At 35.0% G+C, this 22,580-nt stretch overlaps 1 protein-coding gene and 1 long non-coding RNA gene across 2 annotated transcripts in view; one reads left to right on the top strand and one right to left on the bottom strand.

The window, feature by feature from the left end:
• The window catches only part of LOC145766083 (diacylglycerol kinase beta-like), a 31,438-nt gene extending 9,852 nt beyond the window's left edge, over nt 1–21,586 (bottom strand). Inside the window, exons 1-20 of the mRNA XM_082577741.1 lie at nt 21,498–21,586; nt 18,224–18,300; nt 16,502–16,619; nt 15,885–15,938; nt 11,021–11,128; nt 9,765–9,863; nt 8,222–8,353; nt 7,739–7,788; nt 7,184–7,258; nt 6,783–6,902; nt 5,462–5,579; nt 4,768–4,856; nt 4,403–4,519; nt 3,857–3,955; nt 3,356–3,428; nt 2,721–2,847; nt 2,163–2,323; nt 1,366–1,455; nt 967–1,130; nt 265–420 (exon numbers count right to left, since the gene is read on the bottom strand). Of these exons, the coding sequence (XP_082433867.1) occupies nt 265–420; nt 967–1,130; nt 1,366–1,455; nt 2,163–2,323; nt 2,721–2,847; nt 3,356–3,428; nt 3,857–3,955; nt 4,403–4,519; nt 4,768–4,856; nt 5,462–5,579; nt 6,783–6,902; nt 7,184–7,258; nt 7,739–7,788; nt 8,222–8,353; nt 9,765–9,863; nt 11,021–11,128; nt 15,885–15,938; nt 16,502–16,619; nt 18,224–18,300; nt 21,498–21,573 (2,103 nt within the window). The 5' untranslated portion in view covers nt 21,574–21,586. The remainder of the gene's footprint in view (nt 1–264; nt 421–966; nt 1,131–1,365; nt 1,456–2,162; nt 2,324–2,720; nt 2,848–3,355; nt 3,429–3,856; nt 3,956–4,402; nt 4,520–4,767; nt 4,857–5,461; nt 5,580–6,782; nt 6,903–7,183; nt 7,259–7,738; nt 7,789–8,221; nt 8,354–9,764; nt 9,864–11,020; nt 11,129–15,884; nt 15,939–16,501; nt 16,620–18,223; nt 18,301–21,497) is intronic.
• On the top strand, nt 11,403–12,781 carry LOC145766084 (uncharacterized). The gene is made up of 3 exons (XR_014288687.1): nt 11,403–11,435; nt 11,887–12,045; nt 12,488–12,781. It is a non-coding gene; the product is annotated as an uncharacterized LOC145766084 (long non-coding RNA).
• Nucleotides 21,587–22,580: the final 994 nt, after the last annotated feature.

Below are 22,580 nucleotides of genomic sequence, written 5' to 3'. Positions count from 1 at the left end.
GTTACTTGTATAGACCACAGTTTTTTCAATTCAAAACTTGTTTAAGTTTTACTTGAAGCTGATTTATTTGATCAAACAAAACAAGAAACAGATTTTGGTTAAATATTTGGACAATTTTTGATTGGTTTTATTTTAAGTGAAATTATAAAAAAAAAAAGTAACCAGCAACATTGCTAACACATGCTTTTTTTTTAATTTTTCCATCTGGGAAAACGTAGCCTACTCGTTTTCTGAGCAGCAAATAGTTTTAACAAAATCTCTTACTGTTATGTCCAAATTGTCTGTGAATTTTTTACACGATGCAGCAAATGTTTCAGTGGTTCCAAACGCTGAATACCACAATTTGTTTTTCATTCTGCTGTTGAACTTTTCCGGATGTTTTTCTCGCATGTGGTGAAATTTCATACAGATTGAAGCGTCCTGTGGAAACATGACAAATTCTATACTTCCTGATTTCGAAGTATTATTGAGGATAAAAAAAATACACAAAGATTCTTCATTTATAATGCAACCGAAAGATTAAACATAACAAGTCAATAAAATCAACGTCGTTCGAAAACTGCTCCAATTTATTGATAAAGCTTCCGCCGTCGTGAAGGCAGCTTCGACAGTATCTTATTCAAATGAAATAGTTGTTATCTACTGGTTTGAGATTTGTGGATAAAAAGCTACAAAGCATGCTGCTTTTTTTTTTTAATTTTGTCATGAAACCTTTGTGTTTTTTCTAAATACTCTGGTCTCACATTTAAGAAAGACTTTCCAGATAGTTTGCTTTGCTTTACAATAATCATATATACAAAAAAGCACTATGACAGCATAGTCAATTTACTTTCACACAAAACATAAACGTCATTAAGACCTACGCTATAACGACTATGTTAAACTTCAGTAACGTAAAACTCATCACCCCTTCTTAGTTTCATACCTTTGCAGGACACTATTTGAGTAAAAAAAAAAAACACTCACCACTCCGACAGAAATGTAGTTATTGACAATCGACAATGGTATAGGGTCCCCGGTTTGAGGATTGTTTTGATCAGGCGTAATGTTTAAGTTCCATCGATCCATCATCACGATCTTGCTAGTTTCCACTTGCTCCAAGTGTGCTTTGATGCTGGTTCCTTCATATCCTTCAAGTTTGACATTATCTTAGTGAGTTTGAGCATGAAGTTAAAACATAATCAATCATTTGATTAGATACAAAGTGAGAATATCAATGGTATGGTACAGTATTTGCTCGTTAAATTGAAAATCGAAAATTTTAAACCTGTTTTCCAGAAATTAAATACGCTAATCTCTTTCGTCCATGTTCGATTTTATCTTCCAAGTACATATTTAAAAATGCTAACAAACGTTTCAACTCACCCCCTCCCCAATTAAGACACCTGGCAAGGTCGTTTCCTGTGCCTAGAGGTAAAACAGCCACCGGCGGCCTATGCTCAATTTGACTCTTATCTGGACCAAAATAAACATGAATTATTATTGTTCACTGTAAAATCAAAGTTTTTGAAAAAGGAAAATCCGAACCAGTCAACGAAGAAGGGTTATTTTTCTTATTACCGGGACGGTACTAAAAAAAGATAAACTTACCGTCATTGTTAGTAAAATAAACGTCAACAGCAACTAAAGCGTACAACTTCAGTTAGACGAAGACACTATGAGTATTTGAACAATTAGTCTACGTCGATGTGATTGTATTTTCAAACGGTAGAGTTTCAAGCGAGGTTGATATCGATCTCTATGCTGTAGAATCGATTGGATGAACTCATGAAGTTATTATATTACTTCTATTGACGATTTTGGCGAGTGTGTTTTTTCGTTATATCAAAAGTTAGGAAAACAAGAAAAATTTGAAAGTTCATGGAGAATCGACAATTTAGTGTAAAGCCAAAAATTCCTCCCCTAAAGATAATCATGTGAGACAATGTCAAGGGACTAAACTGTTATTATTGAAATATAATTATCAACAACAACAAAAAAACTTTTAGAATAAGTATCCCAGTTGTAAAACAATAAAACTTCGAATACGAAAATTACGAACCAGACAACATTGATTAAGCTTAACATGATCGCAAAGCGTTCATTTTTTATTAGCGTCTACAAATTATGTCTAAACAAGATGAAGAAACGTTATTGTTCGAAACAACCTACAAATGACAAACCTATGCAGTCGAGAACCCATCCTACAGTTCCATCACCTCCGCAACACAAAACTCTAAAATCTTCAACATCATGAAAGAAATTTAACCCAGGCATTGGGCCGCCGTTATTTAAATTGTATACTTGTCTGGGATTCAAAAGGCCTTGCATTTTTCTGTACAACCTAAACAAAGAAATAGGTGTTGATGCAAAAGGGTCAATGATTGAGATAAAATGAAATTGATTTATCAAAAGCCTTTTTTGGTGAAATTTTGGTGTCCTGCAACGAGCCACAGATATTTGAACCAGACAAATCCGTAATAGAGTATGAAAGACAAAAACAGCAAACTACTTTGATGAAGCTATTCAAAAAGAAAAAAATAAACAGTACATATAAGGTTTCAAAACTACTGCGTTTTCAAACAGAAAACATTGAAAACTATTTCTTCAACTTAAGCTCTTTCTTTCCGTAAAGAACGTTTATTCATGTAAAATTCACCGAGATTAGTATACCAAAGCAATGAAACATTTTGGTGTTATTTGTTTATGTTGAATATACTCAGTTTTCAATCGATACTAACTTGTCGCCTTGTTTACCCCCACTTTTAGGGTTAATAAACACGAGGAGGGGATGGGTACCGGGTAAAGTAGTGATTTGTAACCCTTTTCCATCCCAGGACATAGAATTCATTCGTTTCATTGGGTTAACTGAAAAAGGTGTTCGAAAGAATAAATACAACAACACTTCATTGTCCACGATCGAACGAAAATAGAAATCGCCTTATTTGAGTTCTACCCTTGTTTAAGATCATCAGTTCGTTCGATCGTGGCCTCAATGACTTCTAGAAATCCCCACATCGTCATAGCAACATTTGCTACACAAGGTAAATTAAGCAGCAAAGATATTAATCTATAGTCGCGGACCATTTTTGAAAAAATAATCAAGTCACCGATCGTTGAACTGTTTCGAATGATCTCGAGTTAAATTAGCAAAATTTTCGTTAATATATGATGAGATTTAGTCTAATGGTTAAACATTAGCACATTATGGAAAAAATAGTGTACATTTACGGGCCTTCTTAAACCTTTCTAATGACTCCCAACAGGTCACTTCACTCCAGTTTGGAAACCCCTAGCGTACAGCAACCAGAAGGCCACAATATGTGGTCAGTTGACTTGGACTCCACCTTTGTAAGTCTCACACAAAATCACATACCTCTCCGTATACTTGGTTGTTTATCTTCAACAAGATTGTTTGAACTGTTTTCCCTAGATCTGAATTCGCGTTCCTAAGCAATGTAAATAACAAAATACCTCAAAGAGTATCACAAAGTTAAAGACGTGACAAGATGCAGCATTAAAGACGTAGCCACCGGGCTTGGAAGAGCAATCGCCCTCAAAAAATTTATTTTGAACCCCTAAAAATGGTTTTAATACTGTTACATCGTTTTGATGATATTGTATTAAATATTAAATGAAGTTTCATAAATGTTAGACTATATTCACTAGCTATACTACAAACTCTTTCTTTCAACTATTAAAAATGTTTGCCTCCAAACAGTTGCTTTTGCCTCCGAAGTTCTTTCTTTATATAGCTACGTCACTGTGAAACATTCCATAGCAGCCTAGTCAAAAACGAGATGTATACGCGGAGAGATAATATATTTTATAAAACTTTAGTTATGAATACATTTTTTCTAAAAACATAAACAGTTACCAGTACTCCTGGACATATAGAAGAAGGATGAAGAGTATAGTTTCGCATTTTTCCTAGACTGCAAATAGTTGGTACATGCGAAGCACATTCGTTGTGATACTGCAACCAAAACAACAGTATTTATGATGATAAATACAAGACACCTTGTTCGACAGTACTTGTAAAACGTTTCCACTTTATCTTTGCAAACAATATTTGTCAGGGTGGGTGACTCCATTATACATATGACATCTCCAACTAAATTTATCCAAAAAGTTTTTATTTGCCTGGTCCTTCTACTGATATTCTTTCTGATTTGCGCAGATGGAACATTTAGTTTGCTTGAATAGCTTGCAAATGCATGCATTACATCGTCTGAATCAACTATTTAAACAAATAATATTGTTTGATTGATAAACACAAACGTGCTCGGGCTACGCAAATAAAATCCTACGCTAAACGTGTTCGGGCTACGCAACGCTTTGTGCACACACCAGCATTTTGCGAAAGCAACGTCATTAAAGACACAAACAACATTGACATGAAGTGTGATTGAGCTCAGCTTACGGTCATTTGACACCAACGGCAATGCAGTCCTGTTAAACCTTGATAGCACTTAATTGGCTTTTTGCATTTGTCACAAGGGCCAGCATTGTTTCCTTCTATCCAAAAATGACTGAACTCCTGTCAATAGAAGTTTTTAAACGAAATGGCTTAATTATTCACTTTAAAATACGATTATAAAAGCTTACTAACACCCATTCAAAACTGTGAACATATTTCTGCAACATCTAGGGCAGTAATTTTAATAAATAAAAGTACTCGTACATCTATCTACACTTAGCTATAAGGAATACAATACACAGTACTAATAAATTTCTGTTAACTTTTGTTTAAAACAAATTCGCTTTAGAAATATTTAGGCTACCAACCGTAGTGTCACGTGTAGATTTCGTGTACGTGTCGATACAACATGCTGGGACTTTGTTCACGCATCGCTCGTGTGCAGTGTACTTGCAAACTGTTAATAAAAAAACAGGATACACATCTGATCAACCTCGGTTTCTTAAAGATTACGTCATTTCTACTTGACTCTAAAACGATAAACTATTGTGCGATTTGAAAAGTGCAGCAACAGTTGTTTGGATATTGAAGTATATAGTTACGTTCCACGTACTTCAAATGAACTTAAATATTTCTCAAATATGCTGTTATCTGGCAATGTTATTAATTTTTTTATGCTTTTTTAGTGCAATTAAGTTTGATGTAAATAGAAGTATTGTTATTTTACGCACAGTTACCAAAACAACGCAGGCTTGCTTTCAATAAAAATAATATAAGCAAAATGATAACATTTACAGAAAATGACTCAAAGAAAACGGAATAATCTAGAAAAGTACATAGTACACGCAAAACAAAAGCCATCTCATCTCCTGTTTCTCATCATGTTGAACAAAACCAATTTTACTTACTTATAGAATAAATCAATACTGGTGTTACAAAATGCTTCGTTCTAACTTAAAACAACAAACCATTTAAAATTAGCAACATAATGTATTTTAGGACGCGCAGTGGTCATGATTTCATTCAAAGAAAAAATTCAATCTGAATTTTCTCTTAACTTACATGTGCAGCAAAGGCCTTGCTTTCCTACTCCAATGAGCATTGTGTGACAAAAATTGCAGTAAGCTGGGGAATTGTAGTGCTTCAATCTCCAGGCATGTGTTCCATCGTCTTTTATATTCTGTAATAAAATCACACGAAGTACAGTCATTGGATCAGGAAACAAACAGCCAAGAACATTTAATTAGGCAAAGCATTGATGAAATCCAAATAATGCGCTTTTATAACAGGTTCTTTCATCAAATTCAGCAGCATGCTAATTTTACAGCTGTAGATACACTCGACAGTGGTCCATAAGTCTATATATAAGTTTGTTAATAACTGGTTCGAATGAACCGGTAAAAACCGGCTGAATGTCAATATCAACCCAAGGGTCACAAGTAATAAAGACCATTCCGAGAATAATATCTCACATTACCTAACCACAGGAACTTGCTAATAAATGGCAACAGACTGGAAACTAAAACAGCGAGATTGATTGACTGCTGAGTGACTAAATGCTGCGTAAATAAATAATGCTTGACTGTAAGAAACTTGCAACTACAGTACTAGCAAAATACTTTGTATAGAATTTTACCGTTCCTTCACCTGCTGTGTATTTATTTAAACAGCAAACCACGTTTCCGCGTCCTTTTAAATAGATTTTGGACATAGAGCTTTCATTTAGAGCTCGATGTTTAACGACATGGCGGAAAATTAAGCATTTGTGATATAAAAAAAAATATCGTATGCGACTGAGTTTAACACAGAGTTGTTATGAGTGAAGTAATAATGTGCAAATAAAGTTTGCATGAAATACATTGCTTGAAATATACCAGCAAGCCACTGTGCATGTGATCAGTTTCTATAACCGGGTTATATCATAAACTTTTACAGCGTCTTAAAAAAAACTGCGAAACTTAACTGCGTATCAGATAAAAGTGTTGCCATAATTTGCTCCAGTTGAAAATAAACTCTAGCACAATTATTTACAGAATAGCCTAAAACAAAGCGACATCCTAAATTCAGACACAAAATTGTATTTAAAAATCAGCAATATTTTAGTTAAGTTTCTAGCATCAAAACTAAGCACTTCATTTAAGTTAAAGAAGAAGAGGAGATTGTACCTCAAACATCTGTCAAATTGGTCCATGAAGCAAGAGAAAGATTTACAAGGATACAAACTGATTTTAGGTTGAACAAGTGACAACAAAAAGAAAAAAATGTGCTAGAGAGGTTGCTCATCTTTTTGTTTTCACTAGTTTAAGTTTATTTGTTTTATTTTACTTGTTCACAGGGACAGCAAACTGAATCATAATTTGATTAACTTGTTACTCAGTCTTACTGTTTCCAGTCCAAGAAGGACAAGAAGAGGAATGGTAGTCAATCCTCCTTGAATCCATTCCTCAAGTGTCACAACTCCGTCCTTGTCGTAATCAATTTCATGGAGCATCTCTTGAAGAATCTGAAACCAAAATATGTTTTCTCAAATTTACAATCTAATCAAATCGTAACCTCACTGACAAACCCAATCAGGGTAAACAAAGTCCTTCAAAGTAAACTAAATTTCACATCACAAAGAAATTTTAATTCAAAAACATAAGACGTTTTTCTGGTGTAAACTAAGCTAAACTATCACAAGGTATTTGAGGTAATAAGCTGCGTTTATTCCGACGATTTGTTTAACATATTTTACTTCAGTAAGCAATGCAATAAAAGATAAAGCTGCATCCTCTTTATCCTCACCGGTCTTAACTCCGTAGTGTCCCAACCAAGATACTTTGCGACGTGCATCATTTGTGTCACTATCCTATCCATCTCCTGTAAAGATGGGAACAAAGTTAGAAGCAATATTCCAGTTGATGAGGAGACTTTTAGATTGGCTCGTTGACGGTAATTTTTTACAACTTTATCATAAGCAAAGAATTTTTTTACAATACCTAATTTCATTGTTTACTTGACGATGGACCGAAAATTCTAGACCTTGAGTACGTAAAGCAGTAAATAGTTCAATAAAAATGTTGACTTTAAATACAATATCAATATTTTGTCAAAACATGAGTAGGTAACCGAGCAACCAATAGAAGAATTTCTTGCTGTAGCAAAGTAACCCTGAAGAAAATTATTGTTTACTTTTTTCCTTTTAAAAACATGTATGTTTACAAACTATACAAGAAAACAGAAATTAACAAATTATACAAATAATGTGAGCAATCATGAAAGTAAAACCAAATGCTTAGCATGAATAAGAAACACAAACAAACAAAATATCATAATAGTTTCAATAAAAAAAAAACTCACTTTGCTATCAAGACTACCATTCTCATCGGCATCGTATAATTTGAATACAACTGCGATCAAGAATAAACATTATTATAAAGAAATGGTCATGCAGTCTGGATTGCTTTCCGATCAGAGCAATAACAAAATGTTCGGACGTTGAAAAATGGGAAACAATTAATTTATCAGATGCAAATTAGAGAAGCAAAACGAAAGAAATAAAGAGATAGCAGAAGTCCATAGACTTACTATGATAGCTTACTAAAAAAATTTCAAGATAACCATTAAAAGAGTTAGAAGTGCTATTATAATATATGAGTCAGAAGTGCTTTAAACAGACACATTTTTGAGCTTACCGAAAGCTTGTAAACAAAAGTCAAGTATTTTTTATTGCTTTCTTAGCACAAAACCGTACTTTGCTTTAGTATTATAATTATGCAAACGGTCACCACTAAATGATTGCAGGCATTGTTTACTGTAGGAAATAAACTCAAACATTCTTACACTTAAGCTTGTTTTCCGGAGAGCCTTCCTCTAGCAAGGATAAGTGGCAGACCACGTCTTTCAAATGAACAAATTCGTGATTTTCTGGTCGCTGATTTAGCTTTGACAAGGTTGAGACAATGGAAAGTTTCCCTGGATAACATCAACATAATCGTTATCATAAACAAACGTCAACCAGATATACTTCACTTTTCATAAGAAAATTTTTTAACTTCTCTAGACTTTTTTTGAGCTGTAGAGAATAATAGAATTTCACAGTCTAAAATGTTAAGCTACCATAAGTAGGCCTACAGTAGTTTCCAGACTCGATTTCAAAAACTCATTCGCTAAAAATGCCTTACATTTTATATAAATACATGGCGAATAACAATGTTGTTGCCATTAATTCACGACAGTTCATAGCAACACAAAATGAGCCCTCTTCCTAATATTCGTATGTTGAATCTTTTTATGCATTGGCAACAATGCCTTTATCAATTCCAGACTAAGACGAAGTTGTATACTTTCTATTTATCTGATTCACAAACTAATGCTTTATTTACTCAATAGATTGATTTTGAGATTTCTTTATATTTGTCAAAGCGTTCAAGCGATTTGATGACATGGCAAAAAACTGCATTGCAACAAAATTTATCGGGACGACATCAAAATATTTTTGTATTAAATCAAATACGTTTTCTCGCATTAGTGAATAGAATTTATTGTTAAATGACTCGAAGCTCTAAAAAAACATAAAAATTGAATGCAAGATAAAAATAAATTAAAAATTATTGATAAAATTTATATTTGAATTATGAAAAGTTAACTAAAACCATTAATGCTTAAAAAAATAAAATTGAGATAAATAATACATTTTTCGACCAAACTGGCACTTATTCTCTGAATAGAGTAAATATATAATTTTTTATGGCAATAAGCAATTGGGCTAAGGAGCGGTATACGTCCATGTGTCACGGTGCATTATCGAAAATTAGCAGCACGCACTGTAGACTTTCAAGTCTAAAATTGCTTTCTTCGGCAGCTATAAGTTCACACTAATAACAAATCTCACCTCATGAAATATACAGTATCATCAAAATTTTACTTTTAAAAGGTTACATCCCTTAGAAAGAAAAGTTTCACGCTCAATAGACGATAGTAAACGCATACAATGTTATAAACTTACCTTGATTAAACGTTACCAGCAGTACTCATATGATGTGACTTATGTGATAAGCTATACGTATTCGAACAGTCTATGGATATATATGTCTTAACTTAGAAGAGTAGTCGACCTTAACTTTATTCAATTATCGGGGGAGATGGTTCAAGGGAGGTCACAGATGTTTTGATTTTAAGCAAAAGGGACTGGGAAGCTCTAATGTTCAAACATTTAAGTGTTATTTTGATTTTTTTGTTCAGGGTTTCTTGCAGAAGTTAAAGGGTGCGCAAGCTTGACTAATTGCTTGTGAGTAGTCGGTGACAACTGAAAACAGTTGAGGAGCATTGGCTTAGATTGTACCTATGCATGTTTTTCACTGCTATATGTTATTGTTATTATTACCTTGTCGTTTGGTATTGGCTCCAAAAAAGGAACTCAAACGCCGTTGATTGTCGTTATTCACAGTAAGTTCCCCTTGCTTGACTTTCTCTTTTGTCTGCGCTATTAGAAAAACGTCACAATTAAATATGTTGGTAACGTTCTACTTTTGCATTGAGACAGAAAGTGAATTGTTGAAAAGGAGCGATCTGTGTATATAGTGTAGCAGGAACTCAGCGATAGACACGTGTTTCGCCCATGTGATGAGCCCAGCCTCATGGGCGAAACACGTGTCTATCGCTGAGTTCCTGCTACACTCGACTGCCGAGAAACACATGTTTTTGGAAAAGTCTTGATGGCTAGTGTGGAGGCTACACCGGTATGGTTAGCGAAACGCAATGCTCGCTGTTCTATAGTGAGTAGTCAGGTAGTGCTGACGCCAGGAAGATCTATGTTTGTTTGTGCTCTCTCGCCGTGTCAATCCTTTGTACCCGTGCGCTGTTGATGCAAATAAAACAGTTGAACACTAGTGATGCGGTACTGATGAGCCCAGCCTCATGGGCGAAACACGTGTCTATCGCTGAGTTCCTGCTACACTCGACTGCCGAGAAACAGAAAGTGAATTCGTAACAATTCACTGCTTCTGCGTTTTATCCTTCTGCAACTACTCAGGTTTTGAACAACACACACATGTAAGTGTTATTGCATTTCGTACAAGATCAATGGTGTTCTTATAAATCTTTTAAGATTAAATGTTTCCCGATAGGAAAACATCCACCAGGAAAATATCCTCTCAGAAAATATCTCTTTTCTCGAAAAATAAGGATATTGACTAGTCGGGAAATTTTCTGTATGAATATTTTCTGTATAGCTTTTTATCTACATTCATACTAGAGCTACTTTCAGTGATATTAGATCTTGTAGGATTAGTATAAATAATTCCTACAGCTAGTGTCACATAAAAGTGTACAGCAAGCGTGAAACAAGCAACCAATTGCAAATTATAAACAGACATAACTCAGCAACAACACTACATTTAACATTATAAAAACAAAAAGCGAACGTTTTCGGCTAGTCATATAGCCCTTTTCAAGCCTATAAGAAAAGTACATTTTTAAAAGAAATGCTAAAGAATCGTATAGTATCACAGCAAAAATATTGCAAATTGCAAATTGGTCAACAATACCACGTGGTCAAGTGGTAGTGAGGACGTCCATCTTGTGAAACCAATCGGTTGCTTTCTGTTCGCCACAGTATCAGCTGATGTAAATAGTTGATACCTTCAGTTGAATTCTTTCTTGGCATCCCGTCGATTGCTGTGTCATCCTTAGGTGGAATGGCCGCATCAGTTTGTGTCATGGTCTTCACAATGGTGTCTGTGTATTCTCCTGGAAGAAAACGTTTTCTAAATGCAGCTGCAACTCTTTAGGACGCTTCAAAGTGAAACCCCGCAGAACCCACTGTGACATATATGTAACATAACCTTTGATAAGCTATTATTTCTGAGTTTCGCTATTTTTTTGTTCAATTCTTCCATTAATGTCCAATGTGACATCAGTGTAACATTTCCTAGCCAGTTTTGATTGGTTGGTTGCAGTCATGTGACTTCAGTGCTTTTTCAAAGATAGCAACTTCCAGGCTTTCAGTTGCAGCTCTGAGGTAGTGAAAGTTTGCCATCCATCTACTGCTCTAAAAGTAAGTTTATCAGTTTTTAGTTTGATATAACTGTTCTACAACTATTAGTGTTTTGTTTGATATAATTTTTGTTGAAATATGTGTTCTCTTAGCATTTTTTCATCAACAAACGTTTTACTGTTACACCGGTGTCACTCCGGCTTTCTTGCATTACAATGTTAGTAGGCTTATCAAGCATGTGATAATTTAGACACAGTATTTTAGTTAGTATTTATACTATATTTTGTACTGAAAGTGAGATATGGTATTTATGCATGATGGCATTGCTAACATGTGGACTATAAGAAAGCGTTTTTTGTTCAATCACATAGGCCTACATGCTGTAAATTAGAACATAGCCTACCTAGTCAAAACAGGTTCTTGTTAAAAAAGTGGATTGTAGGGCTAGTTTTGAGTTGTATTTAGGCTATACATTGGAAAATGAGTTGAAAAGAAACACTTTTTCTTATAGGAACATCCTAAAAGCATTTGCAATAGCCAACATTATGTCTTCTTGAAATCATGTGAGCATGGAGTAGGCTATACCGTATATTGGAAATGAAAAATGGAGATGACAGAAGAATTTGCAGAAGATAGTGACTCCGATGACGACGATTGTCAAAGTTCTCAGGTATTGAGTAACTTAGTCACTTTAAAATTTAATGTACTTATTTTTTAACTTCAAGATTATTGGACACCTACTTAGATTAGGGGTCGGCAACCATCAAGCCATGCATCACTAATGCCAACTTACTACAAAACTTGCAAACTTTTTTGATCAACCGGGCTAGTGCTAAAATACAAATTTTATTTTTAAAAATTAGTAAACTTTTGCTGTGAAAAATACTCAAAACACCTCACATAATCAAATAGCAGCGTTATTGATAGAATCCATGCAAGGTGTTGTCGCTTGTGTATGCGGGCCTGTGTTTCATTGCTTTGTGTACATGCTCAGACAGTAAAATCCATCATTTTTACATAGATTCAATGTTTGCAGACGTTCAATCAATGTAAAAATGATAGATTTTACAGGTATCTTATTGAAAAACAAGTTTTTTTTTAAACTATTGCAGACTGTTGGTAAAGATCAAAGTGACACTAGTGATGATGATTGATGATCAACCTCTGTCCCATTTGATTCCACAAACAGCCAGCAGCTCATCCTACAGATCAAGTGCATCCTATCAGTGGAGAAAGAAAGATTTTGTTTCACCCAATACTACTTTTACTGGCCCTACAATCCAAACTCCTGATGATGAACTGTTTATCTCCATTTGTATATTTTCAGCAATTTATAACTTCTAACCTTCCATGCCCAAATGTCAGAAAAAAGAACATTTGGCACTGGCCCACAAAAGTTGATAAGAGAGGACAATGTGGATTATGTGAAAAAAAAAACAGTACAAACACTTTATGCTCTAAATGTAATGTAAGGTTGTGTTTTGTAGAAGAAATCGTTTTGTTGATTTTCATGTCTGAAATGTATGCAGGCATTGATAAATTTAAAAGATTGTTCGATCAGTTTCATTGTTTAAAATTGAGATGTGTGTACAACTGTATATTCGTTTTTTTTTTTTTTTTTGCTAAATTGTATTTTATTGCCCAATATTACGTAAATCTTCCAAACAACAAAATCTGTCACTTTTACATTGGTTCCATGTCTGCAGACGTTGAATCAATGTAAAAATGGCTGATTTGTTAGCTGCGGTCACAAAGTCAAAATGTACTGTAAATACCCGTTGTGACATATGTGTCACAAGGTAAAAATCCCCCTAAAAATGATCAAATGTGTTTTTTTGTACTAATTGTTTGATGTACAAGATGTAATCAGCTAAATAACTGAAAATAAAATTTTTTCAACTTGTATATGTTGGTCTGGGTTCTGCGGGGTTAACTAAATGGGATAGCACAAAGATTTTTAACTAAAAAAAATAACAGGAAACAAAAAGCAGAAGCCCCAACTGAGAATGCACAACAAAAATCTCAGCCATTAAAAGTGACTATTTTGACACCATTTCAACGTCGCCAAACGTTATTATTTTTCTATTTTCATATGATTATATAACTTCATATTATTTTCTATTTAATGACGTTCGATTTTAATTACAAATTGTTACACTTAATCTAGTCATTCCTTTTATTTAGAAATATTTGCACACCTTAGCAGCAGAACATTTTTGCTTGACATTTTGTAAGGAAAATCATTGTAAAACAATTATAAGTAATTGTTTTTCTATGAGCTTCACAAGGGGTTTCAACTGTGTGTGAAAAAACAATGTAGAGAAAAAAGGTAAAACTATAATGTCTATTTCTGGTAAACTAAACATGATCGTATCTATATTCGCTTTGGTTAGAAAGCTAAAGCTTGGCAATTTCCCGTTAAGCATCCTTAGTACGCTGCAAAGGCAGGCGCCTTAGTCGTCATCTATTTATTATGATAATAAACTGTGCCTTAAAATAAACCATGTTTCATAAATATTTTATTTTTTACAAGCAGATGTTTTGCACAGGTTCTCTGGAGAGGCAAACAATATTTCATTTACTAAAACCTCTGTGGACACCAGTACATTTATGCAGCGTTGCAATAGATTGAAAGCATGCACATGATTTGAAACTTTCCAAAGTGTGAGGCAAAATGCAATCAGAAAGAGATAATTGCTTTTCCCAATCAAGAATGATGAGTGCAAAATCGATAAACAAAACGAATGTAAATTGACTAATTTTAAAAATATTACTTTTTAAAACCACTATTTTGTTACTTTCAAGTAGATAAAGATTGGCTTTAGAAGACCGAGAGGTCCTACAGTGGTTCCTGGCCAGTCATACCGGATTTAAAAGCTACGTTGTACTGATTGTGTTCATTTTTCTGCCACGCAGTGGGTGGTAAGGCTCTTCGAAAAGATAAATGTTTCAAAATTTTGAAATAATTTTGCTTCGATACAACACTTTCTGCTTAACTTTGTTTGATTCCTGTTTAAACTTGTCACGTGCTTGTCACGTGCTTGTCAATATCAAAAAAGTTTGTTTGGTTTTGCTTCTAAACAAAGCCACTTCGAAAACTTGAAACGAAAATAAAACGCAACGCACATCCGATCTCTGAAGTAAATTACAATGGCTGGCCTTGCGCCAGGTTTGTCAAAGGTTTACCAATAATTACAGTATTTCGGTTGAGCGGCGTTTAAAAAAACTATTAAACTGATATAATTAAATAAACTTTCGAAACGAAACGAAATTTTGTTCTTAAAAAAAATCCAATTTGTGCTTTTATTGATTTCACTTAATTTCGAGTGTCGTGCCTCATATCTTGTTTTACACGTGTCTTGAATATGATGTCTGCAGTTACAGTAACTTAATATTTTCACACTCAGTATCGTTTTCGACGCATAAAAGTGTTAGTTGGAATCACCAAAAACCTTGCAAAGTTAAAAATGTTCTATTGCACTCAATCATAAATGAACAAGTAAACATATCCTTTAAGCTTATTTACGTCAAATTTGATTTTTCATAAGAAAATGGCAATCGATCGTTGAGAAAAGCTGATTATTATACATATTTTTAAATGTGAAATAATGATGGTATTTCAATACTATTGATTTTTGTGGACACAGACATTTTCTGTAAACATTAGTTGGTTTCTTTTCCAGCTTCTGTTTTATACGGAATAGGCTACTAAAGTCACATACAATCTTACTAGACAGTTTTCATAGGTTCTGACAAAACTTGCATGAGGAAACTTAAATAAGCTTAATGTAATTACAAATGATGTGTACATTTGTTCATCATAAGGGCTATAGGCCTACAATAAAATTTACGCCGACTATCTTCCAGGTAACATGTAACCAGTAGCAGATGTAGAAAACAATGTTTGGAGGCAAAGTTAAACAACAAAATTTTGCAACATTTTACAAATTTAAATCTTGTTTTGGTGGCTTTTGTGCAATGTTCATCTTTAAACCCTATAATGGTTTGTTGATCAAAATGCACAGTTTATGTTTGACTACATTCATCAAAACTGGCTCCACCTTCCCTATAATGTACAAGGCACATTCTACTTTTCAATTCATACACTAAAATGGGTAAATTTAATTGTTACCTAGTTTAGTGAGCAAAGTGTTTACTTTGGAATAGCGCATTATTATCTCAGTTTTGAGGGGCACATACAAAATGTCAACCTCTTCGATCCACTGGTGAAACCCTACGTGTCCAATGCCGCGAACGGTTAACAATTTGGAGTTGAGCGAACAGAGCAAATTATTGTGTAATATCGGAGAAAAATACATGTATATATTTTTCGACCTGGAGAGAACACTTGATCCATGGGAGGGCTCCAGGCACCAGGGGATCTCCGCATGGATCCACTACTGCGTCTGGAGACGTTGAAAAAATGTAGAAAAGTTGCTATTGCTGGTAGAAAAAGACGAAGTCGGCCAATGAATACATTGGCTGAACATTGTACTACGTTATATTCACCTGCAATAGAAACGCAAGCCAATGCTGTTGGAATGGTGAGATCAATCGCAGTACCTGGGAAAGTAAATATTAATTTTATGCAATTAGAAACTTCAAATAAAATTGCATTGTACTAAGTCTTAGCTTTTAAGCAAATTATCTAGCTGGACGCCTAAAAAATACAATAAGAGAAGCGTGCAAATGGTTATTCAGTTGTGTGGGATGATAATCCAGCAGCAAGGTGCTACAGCATCAAAATCTCACAGTTCAGATGCCTCAGCATTGCAGCACAGCGAGGTCAATGTAGACAAAAATTTTCTTGGGAAAGAACTTATAAAGCGTGACCTTGTAACCCTGAACATGGACTTTTTCAAGCCAACAAATCACGAGGTGAGAAGAAGACTTCGCTTTCGAAAAATACGCCATACCCTTGACATGAGGATTGATATTATTAGCCTGTATACCCAAAATGGATTGATGGAGATGATCAATTTTTAAAGACAAGCGCCTTGACTTTTTGACTATCGCATTATCAACTTACTGAAGGTTTTTTTTCCTTTGTTCTTTTTCACTGTTCTTATGTTAAGAAACAGTCTAAGATATTTTTGACAGCATCTATAGTTCTTGACAATACTTACTCTTAGATTTGGAGTTTGTTTTTTGAAATGATCGAAACATGTGGATGCACAACTCTTCAGGTACATCAATCTCTAAATAGGTCTCCATGAACAGAATAAATCCCTCAAAGTCAATGGGCTGAAATGACATGGAAAGTATGAATAATATCAAACAATACTAATTAAAGTGGCTCACATATAAGTAACAAAACTTTTCGGTAAGATAATACATTTACAGTTTCATGAAAGGTTTTGTTGGTTTGAAATGCTTTAGGAACCATTGTTTCAAAAAAGGTTTGTTAAATAAACCGAGTTAGCGTAATGGAAACACAATTTGGAATCTTTTATCCAGTTTACAACATACATATCTGAAGAGATTGAAACAACGGCGTTTGGTAAGAATGGCCATGTGATAAACCATTACTTTTTGCTATGGAGACAAATGACTTTTTTCCATTGATTTTATGACCTTGAACACTAACACATAACTACACCAAAGATAATGAGGTGATTTAGGCTACAGGCCTGCACGTACACTTGTGGACAACCACATTACGAGATGAAGCGATTTTTATATCAACGTAACAACACAATTCTGATAATAGTCAGAACAAACACAAGCAGAAACTTTCAAATGTCAATATTTAAAAATAGCTTTGTGAAGCCTTCACTTTGCAATAAAACCATAATGTGACATTTTGAGATGAAACATCTGCAAAAAACAACACGTGAACGTGAAACGTGGTCATTTTGAACTGATGAAAATATGCTTACAGTGTTGTCAAAAGAGGAACATCCCTGCTAAAACAGCTTATTTGAAAATATCATGAGTTAAGTTTTTATTTTTGGTAAAGACAACTGTTCTACAAGGCATGCTTTTAATAGGTTTGTTTTAATAGTATCAATTACTTTGTGGAAACAATGAATAATAACAACGTATTATTAATCACTTAACCACTGCTTCATTTCAATTGTTAGATTCAGAATAGCTGTTTTCACAGAGAAAATAAAGCGTTTTAAGATGGTATAGCCTAATCAAAATCGAAGTTATAACATTTTTGATACAGCTGTTTTTCACTTCATGTAGAAATGCCTTGTTTCATTCTGCACTCTATTATAGAACAGATGAGTGCAATGTACGATCCCGGAGCCAGAGCACGGCTTGTGGGCCGCTAAAACGCATAAACGGTTCATTTACGTCGCCCGCTTTGCATTATTCGGAATGCATTGCTACCACTAACTACTTCAAATGCATTCATTCTTGCATCACTTGTTCAGTTTGTGCTTTTCAGTCCGGAGTGTCGTTACTCGTTGCAGTTGTAGTGCATAGTTAGATTTATCTTATAAATTTCTTTTTATGTACATTGCAGGTGTAGATGTACATTGCAGATGTACATTGCAGATACTTAAATCTGTATATTTGCAGATTTAAGTAATTCCTGATGAGTGATGAGGATATATGTACGTGTCGAAAAACGTATGAGTTGATTTGTTAATTATGTTATATCTCGTTGTAATAAAATATGTTAAACCCGCTAAAGTTACTTTGTTTTCTTTGTCTATGGTTCAACAAAGCAAACTCTCTACCAAAGCTTTATCAGACTACTCAGTATTATACATAAAATCTACAAAAATAAATAGCCAGTTTGGAACAGCAAATAAACAGTAACACCTCGGGAAAAATAAAAATCGCTTATATCGACATGTTTGCAATAAGCTTATACAAAATTAGCTATTGCCCACCTCTTCTTTGCTGTAATGCGACAATGCCCCTCCTTCGTTGAATTCCAGCAACACATCTTTTAATTTCTTGGACGAGTCTGGAAAATACGTTCACATTAACAAAATTTTTTGAATTTTTTTGCCTGTAGTGATGCAACATTATTTAAGCTTACGAGGCATTTTCTAAATTTCGATAACCCCAGAAAAAAATTAACATAAATTCACCGTTACTTTCGTTACGTATGGAGCTACATGTTTTTACTAGCTGTTGATTTTTTTTCTTGTTGACTTATATATGTAAGTCAGTTTACAACTATAATTGGGATCATTTTTACATATCATGGACCAGGGCTACCCGATTGGCGGAACGCGGTCCGAATCCAGACCATCTTGGTGTTTATGATGGACTTTGAGCTGTTGGAAGAATAACCTCATTGCCACGTTTCAGGGCTTCTTTAAAGAGGTTTCTACTAGGAGGAAGCAATTTTTACTGTGATTATCCTAGTTGCTGGGGGGCTTCTCCCCCAGACTCACCAACACTTTCTCAGTAATCCAAGTCAAGTTACATTCACCTGAAAAAGTGGTTTGGTACAGATATTTTAACTTTGATGGTTGTGAAATAACTTATTCACCGGACCGGTAAAAATATTCAACTTGTCAAACTGGACCATTGTTAACATTAGTTGAGTAACCCTGTCACAGACCGATTTGACAGATGTTTAAAGAAACAACTCATCTTTTTGTGACAACTTTTGTCTATCTTGCGATATTGATGAGCCTAGCGTGAGGGGTGAAACACCGATGTCTATCGATGTCAACCTTGCTATAGTCGACTGCCGAGAAAACGCGAAATTGATATGTTTCTTGTGTTTTTTACAATAACTTATGCCAATCCGTAACGTTAACTTTGCCATGGACATTTTCCAGCTCGATTGCACAAGAATCTCAGGCAGCAAAGCAACCGTTTTTTACATGGACTCAGCGTCTGCAAGACGTCATAGATTTAACGGCGCGATCAATGTAAAAAATGTTGCTTTGCTGTCTGAGAGTAGGGTCGTGATGCCGATGAGCAAAATCATCACACACGTCACACAAAATCGAAAAAAAAACAGACTAGAATGCTGGGAAAAACTTGGCCCTCTAAATTTTGTGAGGATCCAGCATATATGTGGAAAATGCTGGTAGATGAAACGTCAGTTAGTGAGGATCATAATCGCGTGAGAATCTTTTCCACGTGTCTCGCAAACGCTGGACCAGACGCGGATCCATCAAGTTTAGGGGGAGAGATGGCGATTTCAAAAAACACAACGATATATAGGGATCTGCATTAATCAGACCTTACAAATAGAGTACACTGTGAGTAAAGTAACTTTCTGTGTTTTAAGGGTAGCGATTGCTCTGAACCACCTCCAGTAAATCTGCCAACCTTTGGTTTTTGAACATGTTCTTTTGTTTTGTTTTGAATTGGTCAAACATGACTGCCAAACCATTTCTACTAAATCTGTATATCATGAGACCGAACTGTACTATGATGTTACTTGATTTTATATGTTTGTAGCACAACAAACATTCTCTTTTTCCAAAGCTGAAATAAGCAAAATTGGCATTACATTGAGTGTCACGTCTCAGAATCTGTAAAACAATTCCCAAGACAGGTAAATATTTAAACCTACACGGTTGTAAAGCAGAGTCAGTAGTGGTTTTAGTTTTGGTGGTTCTGGTTTAAAAATGTCTTTACGATGAAGATTTTCTAATATGATAAAATCGAGATTGAATCAGAAAATCGATTTATCTTCAACTGCAGACTACTGCTATAAACAACAAAGCATGCCACTTTCATTTCATAGTGACATAGCTATAAATAACCATTTTAAGCAAATATTTCGCATACATCTCCTTGTCACCAATACGCCCATCACTTAAGAAAGTTATGAGTGCCTTGTTTACTTTTTGTGTCACGTGTAGGTGAATTCAGCAACGTGTATGTTTGTCAGCCATCGTTCAAACGCTTTATCCTAACCTTTGATCTTTCCTGAATGCATTGATAGCCTTACAATTGTTAACAATTTAAAACTAGCCATAATTCTATATTTTTCACTGTTTTTGAGTGTGATTCATTCCTGCTATTTACAGTTGGGTTGGGGTGGAGCAAAAGGGGGTGTCATGTGACGTGGGCAGTCAGAATGGAAACAAATCGTAAACTTTAACGTTATGTAAACAAACATGATCATCAAATTTTTCTAAACTGTGTTTGCAAAACCTAATAGGTGTAACCAGATTTAAATCGGTGGTTTTAATTCACTTCAGAGCCTAGAAACTAACTTTTTCGCATGGGTGTGACGCAGTGGCGTAGCCAAGGGGGGGGGGGGGGGTTGGGGGTTACAACCCTCTTTGGCACGCGTGTGACGTCACGATATTGAGAATGATGCTTTCAGTGTAATAAAAAATTGCCTAGTTTTAAACAAAATTGCATTAAAAGAGCGAGTTTTGCCCATACCAAACATTCAAACATCTCAGCCAGGAATTAGCAACAAGAAAACACAGAGACTTATCTTTATTTCAAAAAAATGCCGAAGAAAACATGATCTTATCCTTTTGCTATGCTACCAGACAGCACCATTTTACAGGAATATTCGTACCCATATTTTTGCTGAAAATGCTCTCAGAATGCACCAAATTCAAAGTAATTTTTCAAAATTTTATGGGGGAGGCCCCCCAGACCCCCCGCCGCTGGGTAGTCAAAACTCCCCCCTTTCAAAATTCCTGGCTACGCTACTGGTGTGACGTAGGATTTGACTATTAGGCTATTGGCTACATATTGACGTAGATTTCAGTAGCTGAAAAGTGAACAAATAACAGCCTCGTATTTCTCGAATTTGTAGCTTACAAAGGCATGTAGCAATAGTACAGTTTGCAGTTGCTTTTTTTCAGTTGTTTGGAAATCAAGCCTGGACAACAGTTGTTCGTTTCTTTTTTTATGCAAGTCTACCGCCGGTGACAGTTTTAGCACAAACACGCCATTGTTATACAAGTATTCTTTGCTACAGCAAGGTTAGCAAGCTCGCTCTGTCATTCCATTCAATAAACCAGTCTCTTATAACATTGATTTAACGTCTGTAGACGTTCAATATAAAAAGGATTGATTTATTGACTCGAATGCATCAACAAACTTACAACAAAATCTCTTTTAGAAGTTGGATGCAGTCGAAAACCACCAACGCGGCCACAAAGAATAATCACTCAGTTCCACTTAGCTTACAATACATTCGGGTCTGGAATATGCACTTTGACTTACATTCTGTGTACTTTTGCAGCGTTTCAAATTCTAATGGTGTCAAAGACACGAATTCTCCATTCGATGAACCCGTCATGCTTCAGTTATTCATAAATAGGCAATGCAAACTTGACCTTCAAACACTGGATCTTCGTACTTTTATAAATTCTTAAATAAGATCTACAATGACAAAAAGTTAGTTAGCACAAAAGTTTGCACCAGTAGCCTACAAGCCAACTTTGCGTTAGTTTTAGGTAGCGTTTACAGATTAGCCTACTGTCAAAAAATTAAGTCTACAGTACATTACATTACAATACCCCAAATGACACACTATAATTTTTCCTTAGTAGAGAATTTCGAATCCTTTATTGAATTGGATGACATTCAAGGTGACAGGTTCTAGGGATACTGCTGGATATGGGCAAGAAATAGTATTAATATTAAACGCTGGTAAGGCCGCTTCCTTGATTTTCCTTTTCAAAGGTGTTTTTCCAATGAGAGCATCACATAGCCTGATATTTTGTAACATGCCTTGCAAAGACTTTTTTTTCTAGAGTACAAAAACAGCGATATTTATTCTCTCGAAATATGAAAAAGCGTCAAGATTAAGCTTGAAAGAAGGCTTTTTTGTCCGAGCATGGAACAACTGCATTTTTGAACCACTATCATGCAAATAACTTTCGTGCGTCGCTGCATCCAAGAACATCCTAGTTGGGAACAATTTATTGCACAAGTAATGATTTTGTACAGTTCAAGATTTAACCAAGCGCACTGTAATTCAGCAAACGTGTTCACAATACACTACGTATGTCAGTCAAATGAATCCCTTGCAAGCTCAATCTAAAAATAACGTCTGTGTCCTGTGCGTACGTGCTTACGCACTTCCTTTCTTACGTTAGCGTATGGAATTTGCAAGTACAGTATGCAATACAAGTGTCGCATCTTCCCTCGCAATAAGGCAATTTTGGCCAAGCTACGCAACACAAAGTGACAGTGACTATCCAGTCTTGTAAGTCTTTACCCTGTTGAGCCAAAAGCATGGTTCTCCTCAAAACCTCAAACAAACTTTTGAAACAATGACAGGCAGGGTTACATCAACCAATA

The sequence above is a fragment of the Aplidium turbinatum genome, chromosome 3 (genome assembly GCF_918807975.1).
Source record: "Aplidium turbinatum chromosome 3, kaAplTurb1.1, whole genome shotgun sequence".
In the NCBI taxonomy this organism is placed as follows: domain Eukaryota; kingdom Metazoa; phylum Chordata; class Ascidiacea; order Aplousobranchia; family Polyclinidae; genus Aplidium; species Aplidium turbinatum.
The sequence above is the reverse complement of the archived record's forward strand: the minus strand, read 5'-3'. Positions and strand labels throughout refer to the sequence as shown.